Source organism: Melitaea cinxia, chromosome 22 (genome assembly GCF_905220565.1).
Source record: "Melitaea cinxia chromosome 22, ilMelCinx1.1, whole genome shotgun sequence".
Taxonomy (NCBI): Eukaryota; Metazoa; Arthropoda; class Insecta; order Lepidoptera; family Nymphalidae; genus Melitaea; species Melitaea cinxia.
Genome location: NC_059415.1, coordinates 3,649,638 through 3,665,741, shown reverse-complemented (window position 1 = coordinate 3,665,741; position 16,104 = coordinate 3,649,638). Strand labels below are relative to the sequence as shown.

The 16,104-nt window shown below is 34.1% G+C and overlaps 1 protein-coding gene across 1 annotated transcript; it reads right to left on the bottom strand.

The window, feature by feature from the left end:
* Nucleotides 1-4,782: 4,782 nt before the first annotated feature.
* On the bottom strand, nt 4,783-16,101 carry LOC123664401. Its single transcript, XM_045598947.1, has 11 exons — nt 15,818-16,101; nt 15,406-15,543; nt 14,610-15,026; nt 13,726-14,275; nt 12,045-12,204; nt 10,567-10,694; nt 8,788-8,898; nt 8,071-8,168; nt 7,241-7,336; nt 5,409-5,585; nt 4,783-5,073 (listed from the first exon to the last, which is right to left on the bottom strand). Exons 1-11 carry the CDS (start codon nt 15,917-15,919, stop codon nt 4,783-4,785), a joined length of 2,268 nt encoding a protein of 755 aa, XP_045454903.1. The 5' UTR covers nt 15,920-16,101.
* Between the last annotated feature and the right edge of the window lie 3 nt (nt 16,102-16,104).

Genomic DNA, 16,104 nt, shown 5'->3' with positions numbered 1-16,104 from the left:
TATATGTGGTTTTGTAACTTAAGTAACACAGTTCACAGTATATAATGAAAGATAATGAAATGGACTGAAGTAAGCTACAGTACAAAAGTTCTACTGATTGTCTCTCTAATTCGAGGAACGGTGATGCCTATCTTTTCTAAATAGACCAGGTCGTTAATATTTTAAAAAAATACTGAATCTTGTGGTACAATACATGACTACACGTAACAAGTAAAACGAGTACTATACACACAGGCAGCTCGTATGGAACAAGACGCAATAGAGCTTTCTGTTCTAGGAATGGAGGTTCGATACCCGCCCCGAGTCTGGGTATGATATGCCAGAAAGCAGAGTCACTACAAACAGCGCGGGCTATAGTCAAGTGGAATAGTTGTTAAATTCCAATAATCCATAAGTCTAGCTCACTTGCTACTACTTTAAAATTTAGTTATTAGGGATTCCCTTCTTCCTTGTATATTTCGCTACCGATTTTCACACCAAAAATAAAGTTAAGCTTACGTAATAACACTCCGGAGCGCCCCTTGGCCCTGGACCATCTTTAGGTACCTTTTCCCGACGAGAACGCGTTTCTAACATTTTTTAAATATCTCTTTCAAGGAAAAAATTATAAATCGTATGGTAAATGTATATTAAAGAAAATAATCAAATGACGCGTTTTCTTTTCTATGTGTGCCGATAATTAATTATGCCATTTGTATTAAAAAATAACAAACATTGTTTTCAAAAATCGTTTGCTATAGAGAAATAAAATATCATACATAACAGTTAATGTCGGATTTGATACTTGTTTTTGACGTTTAAGTGAAAGTTAAAACCAATATTGAAAGCCGTCAAACCATTTTAAATTAATCAATAACACCCAAATAACATGTAGCTACTCTAAAAGTCTAAAGAGTCCTTATTGTACATGGCTTTGACAAACTCGTTGAACCTATATCGTGGGCATGTTACTATTCAATGCTACTGGTTTGACTTCACGTTTCTATTTAGTAATATCTTGCATAATAAAACTTATTGCGTAATAAAAAGAAGTATACTTTCGATCCCGAATCCTATTTGGGAAGAATTATTGACAAGTAACCGAAGAGTTTCTTGCCAAGTCTTCTTCTCTACAGAATCTACATACCGAATTGATAGTAGCTTTACATTTAACTACACTTTTACTAATTAATTAATTAAAACTAATTCAATTTTAATTTGTCAAATTACAGAAACTAGTTTTTGATTTTGATTTTCATGTATTGAAAGTACATTATGGAACACAATTGTTTTTTTTGAAAAATCTAACTGTTTATTTATAGCTATTTCAGATATAGCCGTGTTTAAATGTGGACAAAAGCAGAGCAGCCAGGTGGAAGCTTAGTCATAGGAATCTATTGACTATCCTCTGTATTATCTAGTCTTCGGGATTGAACCAAGGATCTCACCGATCGGTAGCACAAAAGGCAGTTCTTAATTTCCTTTTTTGTAACATCCGAACATTATACTTATCTTACAGATGATTAATAAAATAAATGTCTGATCGGCAGTCAAGGAAAGCTAGACACTGCGAGCAATTATGGATTATAGGTATTTAAGATTAAATGAATTTTACATCAACTAAACAAAATCGCTGTATGGTTACGACAGTAAAGAATATAGCCACCCCCTCTCTTCTCGTGGGTGTCGTAAGAGGCGGCTAAGGGATGGCACAGTTCCACTACTACCTTGGAACTTATAAGGCTGACCGATGACGGGATAATCTGCCATCCAACTGCTGGCTTTAAAAGACACAGACCGAAGACGGGCAGCAGCGTCTTCGGTGCGACAAAGCCAGCCAAACACATGAGTTGACGCCACTTTTGGTGCAAACTTGTGGAGGTCATAACTGAGGTAGGGCACAGCAGGAATTTCCTGCTCAAAATATGGAGCAGCCCGACTGGGGTAGTACCTCGACCTTACAGAAGATCACAGCAAAATAATACTGTTTTCAAGTAGTATTGTGTTCCTGTTGGTGAGTAAGGTGACCAGAGCTCCTGGGGGGATTGGGGATTGGGTCGGCAACGAGCTTGCGATGCTTCTGGTGTTGCAGGCGTCTATAAGCTACGGTAATCGCTTACCATCAGGTGACCCGTACGCTTGTTTGCCGACTTAGTGACATAAAAAAAAAAAAAAAAGGTCTATGTCCAGCAGAGGACTGCGATAGGCTGTAGTGACTACCTTGAATCTTAAACAGCCGGCCGATGGCGGGATAACCATCCAACTGCTGGCATTGAAATACACAGGCCGAAGACGGGTAGCAGCGTCTCGACTATCCCAGCGTGGTGACTATGGGCAACACACAAGAGTCACGCCATTTTTGCCGCGAACTTGTGGAGGCCTATATTCAGCAGTGGACTGCGATAGTACCAGTATATAAGTGTATAATCTATAGGCTGAAGTGATGAAACGAAATCTCGAGGCATTATTATACAATCAATAATTGATTTGAAGTGAATAGATTAAACTACTCTGCAGTGAAGCAGTGTGGTACAATATAGGAAGAAGCCATTGCTCATTAGTATGATATTAGATATAATATATACATATATATACATTCTTGCACTCAAAAAATACATGTAAAAACAACATAATAATAATGTTTATGGCAAAGGTGGAAAATTAAAGGCTGGTTTATTTTATTTCAGACTAGCCGACCCGTGCCCACTTCGTTGGGCGTGAATTATTATTTTTGATGCAAATAAGTATATAGTAAAGTTTGTTTAAATCTCGCTCGCATAACTCAGACTTATTTTACATATACTATTATTATTCAGTGAAGTTTTTTATTCAATAACAATAAAATATAGACTATAACACTCCTGAATAGTGTAGTTTTCTGCGAGTGAAAGAGAAAGAAGAGTGAAGAGTTTTCATGATCGGATCAGTATTTACGAAAATTATATACTCCCTACAAAGTTAGAAACTTTACCTCTTTATAAAATTCTTATAATTAGACGTAAGCGACACTTTTTTCTCCAAATGTTGGTCAAAATTTTGCTAACTCATCCTGAGACGACAAATAGAGATAAAAAATAAATAAATAAAACACAAAATAATTAATTAATTTATATTTAAATCAACTTTTTACGAAAACACGTGCTCACAACGCAGTTTGAGTGTAATTTAAAATACTGTATTAGCGACAATTATAAAGGTACAACAAGAAGAAAACGCATAACTATAAATTTTAAAATAATTAAAAAATGCAAAATAAGTTCCTATATATCAACTCAGATATTTGTACTTTTAGTGTTACAACAATGTTGTTAGTAGTAGTTATAATACGAAAAAAATATGATTAATTATTAAATTCTCTAACGTTTATAGGTCATACACAATTTAGAAAATCAAAATAATAAGATAAAACTAGATTTTTGATACATCAAAAATTCTTAGTTAATTATTATGGCACATAATTAAAGGATATTTATTTCTTTTAAACTTAATATAAAAACAATAAAAATAACATGATTAATAAAAAAAAAAAACAAACGAAAATCAACAACTTAGAGCTAAAAGTGTACGTAGTTAATAAACGTATAAATTAGTATTAAATATATGTTAAAATTAACCGTGGATAAGGCTAACGAGCTTTCAAAAGGTAATTAAAACATATACATATACCTATATAAAATAAAAATATTAAGTTATGAATATTACAAAAGAGTATTATTAAGAACAATTTTGTATAAGCATCCATAAAAAACAAAATGTCATTTTCTGATTGACATGATACAAATTATTTTTTACTAGCTTCTGCGCGCGACTTCGTCCGCGTGGAACAGAGGCGCGCGCAATACATGATCATTATTTTGCTGCGATGTCTTAGTGTGATGATATATAGCCTCCTCGATAAATGGGCTATCGAACACGAAAAGAATTTTTGAAATCGGACCAGCAGTTTCTGAGATTAGCTCGTTCAAACAAACAAACAAACTCTTCAGCTTTATAATCTTAGTATAGATTTGACAGCAGCCTTTTTTTGTTTAAATTAAAATATAAATATGTAATAATATTACAAAATGCTTTCTTAAAAATACAGTAAAATATAAGAAAAATTAATAATCTTAAAAAAATCAACAAATACAAAAAAAGATTTTATATGCTTTTCCAAACATTACATCCTTTTTCAGCGTTAAGAAATATTTCACTCGAGACACCAAAATATACCTAATTATAAAAATGTCGTTCAGCATCGACTGACAACTATGTCTACTTGATGAGATTTTTTATTCTCTAATTAATACTGATAAGTAACTTCCTAATAATACTATAACACTGATAATTAATCATAAGATTCTTAAATATTTTAGAACATTTATAAATTCTAATTTTCTATGGAAAAACAATAGCAAACAAATTTTGCGCAAATGTGTGACACTAGCATTATAGCAACAAAATAACAAAATAAATTAATTATATATCTTAACAAATAGTAATAAATCGTTCAAAATGGACTGACCAATGATGATAACCTTTCTCCGTATTAGCTATGGCAAAACTAAATTGTGCCTCTTAAATATTTACATATATATTTGCGCAAATGTTTAGCACCAGCGTTATAACAAAAAAAAAACAAAAAAAAAAAAATAGTAAATATCTTAACAAACAGTATCAAAAGTATATAATTCAACATGGACCGACCAATGAAAAACCTCGCTTCTAATGAACTATGGCAAAACTAAATTTCTCCACTTAAATATTTGTATTTATTAGCACAAATGTATAGCACCAGCATTTTAGCAGCTGATAAAAATGGTTTTAGTAATATATTTTAACAAACAATATCAAATGTATATCGTTCAACATAGGTTGTCCGATGATAACCTTGCCCGGAGAGTCAGTAACCAGCTCCCTATTAACTAGCCTAAGGTTAGCACTATTAGGTAATAAGTCTAGTCTCGAAAGTTCCACTCTGAGTCCACTTATCTCACTAGTAAAATAGTCTGGAGACAGAGGTTGTATGTGACCGCTCCATGAGAAAGGTTCGCCTGATAACTTGTTATATATTGTTATTGAACCAAACTTTTGTGCGGGTTCTGTAGACAGTGACTGGAAATAATAATAACAGTAATACACTTTGTTTTTTGTGACTTAAAAAAATGCAAACATTTCATACAGCAGAATCTATCCTGCCCATAATGTGTAGCAGCCCGACTAGGGAAGTACCTCAACATTACAGATCAAAGCTAAATAATACTGCTTTCAAGCAGTGTTGTGTTCCTGTAGTGAGTAAGGTGACCGGAGCTCCTGAAAGGAATTAGGGGTATGGTCGGCAACACATTTGTTATGTTTCTGGTGTTGCAGGCGTCTATAAGCTACGGTAATCGCTTACTTTCATGTGGATTATATGCGTTTGTCTCCTTTGAAAGGAAAAAAGTACTCACAGTCACACTAGCGGTCAAGAAGTCCGGATCCTCATACTTAACGGAGAGTACATAGAGGCATGAGTCATGCTCTAATAGCTGTGGGCCCTCATACCCACTTTCGGTCCCAGAGCTGGGCAACGTCCAAGGTATTGCCCACTCACTACCATGCTGCTTGAGGATTTGTTGCCAGTGATCCTAGATATGTTTATTTTGTTATTGACTCTTTATGCAGTTATTTTACTGTAATTTAGGGATATGCAATATCTTTCTTCTTTAGGCCTTAATGTTATTAAAAGTGTACTTTTCCAAAAAATAAAAGTAAAACATGACATTAATAATTTTGTATATGAAATGTATGTGGTTAATTAAAATAATTAATTTATTTTAGTACGACGCGTGACGGCCTGGTTAAGTGGTTACAATCGATATCGAACTACCTCAGCAAGATTTATTTATTTACGAAAAAAATAGATACAATTTATGTCATAAACAGTGCAGCAAAAACAATTAGCAGTTTAACAGTGCACTGTGTTTCTAAAGTAATAATACTAAAGTACATACGATATTATATACTAATATAAAAATAGGATATAAAGCTATACAAATAATAGATTATACATGTGAATATAATTGGAAAGAAAATGAAAAAAAAAAAGATGTCTAGAGACGCTGCATTTTCATAATAAGGAGGGCAAAAAATCAAACAAAAAAAAAGACAATATACATTCACATCATTAAGCTTGATTGAGTGAGGATATGAGAAATAAAGGAATAAGCGCTGAAGTGACGAATAATAGAGAGGAATGGAAAATGAAAACATGAAGTGGGATAAGGGCAGGAAGATGATGATAAACCGAATATAAAAATAATCATATCAAAAATTTCGCTCTAGCGGGTACATCGTTCCATAGCTTAATTGGCTAGAGCGCCGACACGGTCAGTCGGAGACGCGGGTTCGATCCCCGCTGGAGCGGTCCATTTTTGATATGATATTCAAAAAATGTTTAGAATTCCTAATGTGTGGGTAACACAAAAATAAAATCGTAGATATTACAAAATAGCACGGTGTCGTCTCTTGTCAAAGATTTTCATTGTAATATGAAACTTTGAATAGTTACGGGTTTCTGTAAAGAGCTCACTATAGATGGCGCCACGGTTCGCTTAAACCGAATATAAAAATCATCATATCAAAAATTTCGCTCTAGCGGGTACACCGTTCCATAGCTTAATTGGCTAGAGCGCCGACACGGTCGGTCGGAGACGCGGGTTCGATCACCGCTGGAGCGGTCAATTTTTGATATGATATTCAAAAATAAATAAATAAATAAGGGGTGCAAATAAGCGGACGGTACAATCTGATGAAAGACTAGTGGTTTATGAAACCTGTGTCCCTTAGCTGGAGTCGGGGGTTAAAAATGGCCCCAACGCAGCTATTTTGCGTGATAGCTTTGAGATCTAAGGTCGTTTAATTCTGTCCGTTTGACTAATCTCACTACGTCGTGGGGTATCACGAATAACGGACGACCGTTGTTCTAACATTTCTAGAAGTGGAGGTATGTATACCGTGGGGTCAAAAATGACTCTCGACTCTGGGAAAGGTGAATTTATTTAGTAGAATTTTTGGTTTTATCAATAAACTGTGTAGTTAATAAGTTGTTTAGTAATAAATAAACCGAATTATTAAAAATACATTGATGGTTTTTATGTTACAACACCAGTGGAGTCCTTTTTGACCCCCTACTTCAACTATGTTACCGAAAAATAGCGACTTCAGCTAAGGGCTAATATTGTATTATTTTTTATAGTTATGTAGTTTAAAATAACAACAGTATATAAGTATATTTATTTACCTTTTTGATGTGATATTCCAGTGTGGTCTTAGGTCCAGCCCAAGAACAGAGTAAGCACTGCATGTTCGCATCCATCGTTATTTGTTCCATGTAATCCTGAAACAGATGGATGTTTAATCTTATAATATTAATTGTTAATTCTGGGACACAATATTGAAAAGGAAATATTTTAATTTTTATTTAATTTTGTGATAAAAATATAGCCTATCTGTAAATGAATATATTCAACTATCTACATACTAAGTTTTTTTGAACAGAAAGCAATTTTTTTTTTATGTTACTAGGTCGGCAAACAAGCGTACGGCTCACCTGATGGTAAGCGATTACCGTAGCTTATAGACGCCTGCAACACCAGAAGCATCGCAAGCGCGTTGCCGACCCAATCCCCAATCCCCCAGGAGCTCTGGTCACCTTACTCACCAACAGGAACACAATACTGCTTGAAAACAGTATGATTTAGCTGTGGTCTTCTGTAAGGTCGAGGTACTACCCCAGTCGGGCCTGCTCCATATTTTGAGCAGGAAATTCCTGCTGTGCCCTACCTCAGTTAAATGTTTGTTTATGCAATTGTTTTAGTTTAAATAACTAAATAAACACTACACTTAATGTTCACGAGTAGGATTTTCTCCTGTGCCAGGAAAGGCTCTCCACCTCACTCACCACAGGAACACAACACTACTTGGAAGCAGAATTATTTAGCTGTGATCTTCTGTAAGGTCGACGTACTTCCCCAGTCGGGCTGCTCCATATTTTGATCAGGATAATTCCTGCTGCGCCCTATCTCAGAACTAGTTGTGGTAGGATATTATTTATATAGTGTATGCTCTCACCCCATCTTGACTGATGATCTCTAGGGCATCCTCAACCATTTCCGGGATAGATAGCGTAGCACTCATGTCCTGTGTTTCGAGGGACGATGAACTGAAATCTAAAATATATTTATATCAGTCATTGTGCTATATTATATCAGTAGTTTATGCTATGGTGTTTTGTCTGTCATTTAAAATTTATCAAGTTTTCTATAGATATACGAGTATTTGTGTATGTATATATATGTATGTACATGTGTTACATAACATTTTTGCGCTCTATCCCACACTCCTTATTTAGTCCTCTGTCCAAAGGTCGCTTGTTGCAACTGATGCAAATTCTATTTTTATATCATTAATACTGTTAAAACCTTGCATTGGTGTGCGAAAGTATAAATAAAAAAATAAATTATCATCCCTACAGAAAGATCACAGCTAAATACTGCAAATCTCAAGAAGTGTTGACTTCCGAGCTACTTAGGAATGTCAGAAGTATAGTTAGCAACGTAATAATAAGCATATCTCAAAAACTAATTGCCAAATCTCGCTCAAAAAGAAATAAGACCACGTGACGAGCACCAGGTTTCGAATACAAAAAGACTCATCAAAATGATAACATATGTAAAAAATAAAAACAAAATAGTCTGATTGAGAGCATCCTCCTTTTTCTATGCTTGGTTAATAATAAGTATGTACGCTTGTTTGCCACCCTAGTGATAGAAGAGTTTACAAACTCACCCCCATATTGTGAGTAATTCTTTCTCATCGAATTCTGCTCGGAGTAGTTCAAGAATTCATATAACCTTGGATCCATATTTTGGTCGTTACGATGATTATCCACCTCGAACGCTGAAATTTTTATATTATTTAAGTAATAATTGTACATCTTATTATAAAACTTACTAACTACACTAACGATACATAATTTTTTAAGAAGGATTAAAAGAAATTTTAGTTTTTTTTCCTGGTATACAATAAAGAACACATGATTATTATACAGAAATATAAGTTGTGGTATACAAATATTAAGTCTAAAGATATGTGAAAAGTTTAGAACCGATTTTAATAAAAGCTATAAATACCAGCAGTTACAAAATATGAAGGTGAAACCAATAAATATGTTTATACTAAAGCATAAATAGAATTATTATTAACGGTTTAGTCATTAATTAATCATTAATTTGGTGAGATGTAAGAAACTATACAAGAAAAAAAAGTATGCAACATGAGTGTTAAATATATGCAACTAAAATTAAGAAAATATTTCAAGGCAAACTAAGGCAAAAAGATTTAAAAAAATGCTTTAATAACAAGTTAAGCATAAGTTATGTAGCAATATCTACATCACTTATATCAATCCTTATTTTTTTTTTCATTAAAAAACAAGTATTAGTGGTTAGTTGCATTTCTTTAAACTCGAATTTCTATATATACACACTGACAAGGGGAGTCCCTTTCTAATCAAGAGAAAGGGGAATTCCCTTTTGCAAAGCAATAAAAAAAATTACAAGAAACAATAAGAAAACGGAATAAACTTACAAGACATATAATTGTTGTTCGACACAACGGTGGAAGGTTGAGCCACACTAAGCGAACATGCAAGCAAAACAAGCGGTGCAAATATATAAGTGCAGGAAATATTTACAAACAAATAAACGATTTACATTCGGTGACCCCCAAAGTATGAAAGTTCTGTAATGAGGGTTAGGAGATACATATAAGCAAAAAACAGCCAGACTACGACCGTGATCTTATATTTATTTTGATGACCGGTGACCACTATGTCAATGTGTAGTCAAACGATATGGATAAAATATGTGAAAATCATTAAATTTAGAAATTGGTCAAGTGCGAGTACTCCCATATTATAAGAAAGGTCAGCAAAATCATTAAATATGAATTTAGATCAAACTAACGTAGCCGAGACTTGACACTTGTAAATGATACTAAATACTATTTTTTTAGACCATTTGTAGCATGCAAAGTCAAACATATTTGTATAAAATGATGTTCCCTTGGGAGACACAGGCTTGCCATTTTTTAAATGATATTTAAGGTAGAATGCGATATCTTAGTTATATATTAATATATACAAAGCGTTTTAATTGGCGGTTAGTTAAGCGTTTAATTAAAATAATTTTGATTTGCCTGTTTTTCATATGCAGTCCAAAATATAAAACTTCAGCACTAAAAAATTTTAGAAACTTATTTTTTTTTTCATTGACAAATGCATTCCATTAATAAAAACTAACTTACACAAACGAGTCTCGTTGCGTTGTCATTTATTAATATAATCCACATAAACTGTATACCATTTCTAATTGTAGTTATGTAAAAAAAAAAAAACGACCAAGTGCGAGTCGGACTTGCGCACCGAGGGTTCCGTACAAACAAAATCATTAATATTTTTATCATACGATGTAACTAAAAATTTATGCTTTTCGCAATTTTCCTTTATCTGTGCTATGAGACGTTGCTTCGTACGAAATTTTCAGATTCTGAGTTCTTGGGAAGTACCATGTAGGTTTTGATTCCCTTGCGAGTGTCCAGAATTTGCAGAATAAACGGCTGTATCTTTTTGTTGCATTGGCTCAGAAGTTTGATTTTTCACAGCTCCAAGGGACAGTAGAGTATTTAGTAGGATACTAGAATTTCAGTTTGATACCTCTACGCGTTACAGAGAAAAATGGTATTGACAGCCAGACGGACAACAAAGTGATCCTATAAGAGTTCTGTTTTTTCTTTTTTAGGTACGGAACCCTAAAAATCAGTTAAACAGAAGCGGTAGTTTTAAATGCAGTTGCTATCTTGTGTCAAAACTTTTGCTTCTATATTGACTCAATTTAGGTATACAGTTTAGAGATGGTATGTAACTTTATATACATATATATTATGAAATCTCGAAGCAAGTAAAACTTTAGTGAAAACATTAACATGAATACACAGATCATAAAATACAAGAAACGCTGTGTGGCTACAACAGTAAAGAATATAGCCACCCCCTCTCTTCCCGTGGGTGTCGTAAGAGGCGACTAAGGGATAACACAGTTCCGTTACCACAGCAGGCAGCAGCGTCTTCGGTGCGACAAAGCCAGCTCTATGGTCACCAACCCACCTACCCAGCGTGGTGACTGTGGGCAACACACATAAGTTCACGCCATTTTTGGCGTGAACTTATGGAGGCCTGTGTCCAGCAGTGTTTTGTTATAATAAGCACATATAATAAGTCGATAAGTCCTTAATACATTTATTTACTTGGTTAGCAAACAGTTATATACACTGGTTTATAAATATTTAACATTGAGAGAAGATGTATCAAATCACGATTGCACTTAGTAATAACAATAGAATAAATTAAAATTATATCAAAAAAGGCAATATATAAATAAAATAAAAGAACACATAATTATTTTACACTAGCTGTTTCGGCGACTTCATCCGAATGGAATTTGACAAAAAATGTTACTTTTTAATTCGCAGAGTTATAAAATTACTAAATTTCTAAAATAAAAATATTTCTAAATAATAGTAGCCTACAAATACACCTTATTAAATCAGCTATCTGCCAGTGAAAGTCCCGTGAAATTCGGTCCAGCCGTTTCAGAGATTAGCCGGAACAAACAGACAGACATTAAATGTAAAAAATGTTATTTTGGTATATGTACCGTGTATACATCCATATGCATTTATTAGAAAGCGGTTATTTTAATATAACAAACAGAGACTCCAATTTTATTTATCTGTATAGATGAATAGATTAAAAATAAAAGATAGCAAATAAATGTAACAACCTGATTGTAAGCTTGTATTCACACAAATCATGGTTGCATCAGATAATACAATAATTAATCAATAATCAATTGACATAACATGAAATTTAAGCTAAACCAAACAAAGAGACATTTTACAAATGTGACTTTACCCCTTTTTCCCCTGACTTCCCATAACTATGGTTTACTTTATTGCTTCACTTATAATAACAATCAAATACTCACGCTGTAGCAATAATCGGAACACTATAAACACACTTAGTGTTTGATGTTGTTGCTATTTGTAATAACGGTGTGTTAGTCAATAATGGACTTTTGAAATTATATAGGGGTTCCAATAGCATTGTATTTGCTGACCGATTTGTGTATATTGGATGATTTTGGCCTGAAAAGTGTTATTAAGTTATGAATTAAAATTAAATGTTCACGTACTAATAAAACACCTCAGATTCAATGGCACCCAGGTTTACTTCTGTGTCGGGGGTTTGAAAAGACACAATACACAAGGACGCCCAGACCACGAGAAACATCTGCATGGCCATACAAATGTTTAACATGTGCAGGGATCGAACCCACAACTGCCAGCATAAGGTCCACTTACCTGTGTTGTGATTGTTGCGCAAACGCGTCGTCGATTTTTCATATATTTATTAATATTTTTATAATACACTGATTTTTATTGATTCTTTAAAGCTGTATAATCCAACAGCTAGGCTGTTCTTTCTCCATGAGAATTTTTAGTATAGGTAACTTACTTAGAAAGATTTATAGATCTAATAGGCATAGTTCTGTCCAGAAAAATTCTTAGAAGCTGATCGCAGAACTAAGTACTCTTTCCTATTGTAAATTTAACTACCCACAAACCCATATACAGTCAGAAAAACTTGGGCAAAATCTTAATAAATAAGTGCCCTAAAGATTCTAAGAGTAATCTGATATATACGCATACGGCTACACAATCAGCCTGTAACATCCCACTGTTGGGCCAATGTCTCTTTCACTATGTAGGAGCCACACTTTTTTTTTTTTTTGTTATCGCAGGGGAACCCATTTACAGGTGACATCCAGGACGCCCGGGTAGGCAATCCTAGACCGTATGTCGGCTTCAGCACTTGGGGGTGCAGTACCGACCAAACCCCTGCGGGAGCCTTCAGCCGCTTTAATTGGAGGGTCCCGGATCTGCAGGCAACAGGATCCCTCCAGCGACCGGCTGGCCTCGGCGAAAAGGTCAGACTTCTCCTCCATGGGGACTATCCGGCTCACCTCTGAACAATCCCGACGACGCTACGTCTAGCAGGACCGGGTTCCCATCCCGGCCCGACACGGGCACAGGGGCGTTACTGGAGGCGCATTAAGTAGCGCCTCCCACGCACCCCCGTTCGTCGCCTGCGGAAGGAGGCCTCGTCGGTGGCCTCCTCTCTCACCCGCTCGTCGTTCTCCTTCTGGGACATTACTATCTCGCAGAAGGAGACCATCGCCGTCCAGGACTTGTCGTCGCCGAGCATCGCGGTGATAACGCTCGGCAGTGACAAGTCCCCTCCGAGGACTGTCGTCAGATCGCGACGTAGTGCCGCCCATCTTGGGCACACCTCGAGGGTGTGCTGGGCAGAGTCCACCGCCACTCCACTCACACCACTCCACTGCGGGTTAGTGGATATGTGACTAACGATTGCTATCAGGTATTTATGATAATAACCGGGACCGACGGCTTTATGTGCTCTCCAGTGCGTGGTGGGGAGACCTACAGGGACAGAAATCCCAACCTGAAAGAAATATTTGTACAAAAACAAATATCCATCCCGAGCAGGATCGAATGGAATCGAACCCGCAAACCGTAGATGTTTTAGGCGACTACTCGCACAACTACACTAGAGCAGTTGTATATAACATAAATAAAAACACATACTTCTCTCAGACTCCGAACTAACTTGAACATAAAGAGGTTTTGTTAAATCTCTCTTGTACAAGTCGTTGAATTTACTAAAAACGTCATTTATTTTTGGCAACCTCTCATCCTCTTGCGTATCTCTTAATCTCTGGCACCTAATTTCTTCAGATCTGATTTTTTTATGATAATACACAGAATAAACGTTTAAATTATCCTTAGTATTCCTTTCAATAGGATAGGACAAGTCATTGTATGAATCTATACTAGATAAGTTTGGATACTGTGATTGTAAGTAATTATTCGTACTATCATGTTCATTTGAGTTCATATCAAAACCGTTTATTATGTCTTGAATGTTGATTTCTGCATTTTTGTAGTTATTTTTCTGTTTTGGCATTATTTCCACACGTTTCTGTACTAATGCATTGATTCTTGTTAGGGTACCATCTATTTTTCTAAGACATAAGCTTTCTGTGGTTATGTTTCTCGGTATTGTCTCCGAAGGGGATAATGGGTATATACCGCTTATTGTTCTTTGTCGTTTTGGTGTTGAGTTATGTGGAAGATCCTGTAATTTTTGATTAAATTCATTATCTTTAGTATACATTTATATACAATAGGAGTACTTCAATTTAATAAGAGATAAAATATTATTGGCAATTTTTAATAATTTAAGTGATGGTACTTCCCTTCCCTACCTTTAAAAACAATCAAACGATACTAACATCTGAAGTAGAAAGTATTGAAAAGAGTTTCAAATGAAGCTATCCTGAAGCTAACTTGTATTTTAAAATAATACTCCAAAATTTTTAAAAGTTATTTAGTCCAAGAGGCATAGTAAAAATCATGCAGTTATCAAAAAATGTATATGCGGTAACATTAATGACTTGAGTTATACTTACAGCACTTTGTGTCAGCATTAAGTGTGTTTTCAATGCTGATTTTGAATTAGATAATAGGGTCGGTCTATGCTTTTTCACTATACATTTAGCGGTGACATTAATGTGAGGATATCCATTGCTATTCCTTATAATTTTAACTCTTGCCTCCATCGGATTCAAATGAGATTTAACAATATCTTGACCATTTAATAAGGCATAATTGGGTTTTAAAGTTTTCATATTGAAACTTCTCAGTATTCTGTCACTGCGGCTTGCGTTAGGTGTAGGATTTTGATCGTTTTGTATTAGACTCTTTTTAGGGTTATATGTGATGAGATTTTTGGTTAGTTCTGGACTATATCTTATGCATGTGTTTGGACGTTTAGGTGTGAATGTTATTGGTGGTGAACAGGATTTGTTCATTGACACCTCTAATAACTGAAAATGATGAATATTTTGTTTTATTAAATTAAAAAGTATATAATTTATGAAATAAATATTTTCTGAAATTAACAAAGCATTTGCAGATTCTTAAATTTAAATTTATTTAGATTGTAATATTATTTTGATACAGATTTCTGTAATAAAAATGAAAATAATGAGTGTAGTTTTAAATTTTCTTTATGGCAGAAGTGTTTGCTTATAGCACTTTTTATATAGTATAGAATTTGTCTATCAAGTTTTCAAATTCTTTTTGTATAAATATAAGGATTATAGTTTATTAACATATTGTATATTCTTTTTATTAGTGAATAATAATATAAACTGTAATAAAATATTATTATGTATGTTACAATTGTTAATATTAAATCAGAACCTGCATTTTTCTCTTCTTAGTTTCTCTTCTAACTTTAGATAATCTCAAACGCTCAAGTTTTACTCTGTGTATGATAGTGTTGACATCTCTTTCGCTTTTGAACTTCTTTGCGTGTATTAATTCTATTAAATACACTTTCTGTAATGAAATACAGTTTACTTATTGATTTTAAAAGCATTTTAGAAAGTTATGATGAACCATATAATTCCTATAAACTTTCTAATAAAATCCTTGAAATTGACTACATGTTTAAATCACGTCTTATTATAGAAATTTAAGACAAGTAGGTATTACATTTACAAATAATTTAGTTAGTTGTTAGTTTTAACAGCATTTTTAATTTTATTCTTACAAGAACACATTTTTACAAAAGATTAATTCCAAGTCTAGTCAAGTTTCTGTAATTCTGTACCTTGAAATTTGATGGTAGTCCGAGAGATTTCGCCATTTGTTGTAAATATCGATATGGTCGATCTTCAAGAAATTTAAGACAGTGTTTCTCTTCATTTTCCATGTTGGGCGAAAATGTTATAAAGTTTAGCACGTGCACTTAAAAATAATGGTGAATATAAAAATATGACATCCTCATAACATATTTAGTGCTATTCCATGTACCCTCGCATGAATAACAAATTTATATCTTTAAAAAAAAAAACAACTTTTTATTATTATGTATATGTATATTTAACCGATATTGCG

Bases quoted from the DNA above. Each gene is read 5' to 3' on its own strand.
- LOC123664401 (XM_045598947.1), bottom strand. From the start codon at position 15,919: ATGGAAAATGAAGAGAAACACTGTCTTAAATTTCTTGAAGATCGACCA. The intron at 12,205-13,725 runs GTATGTGTTTTT...AACACTTTTCAG, and splicing joins TAGTTCGGAGTCTGAGAGAA to GCCAAAATCATCCAATATAC. The intron at 7,337-8,070 runs GTGAGAGCATAC...CATCTGTTTCAG, and splicing joins AGATCATCAGTCAAGATGGG to GATTACATGGAACAAATAAC.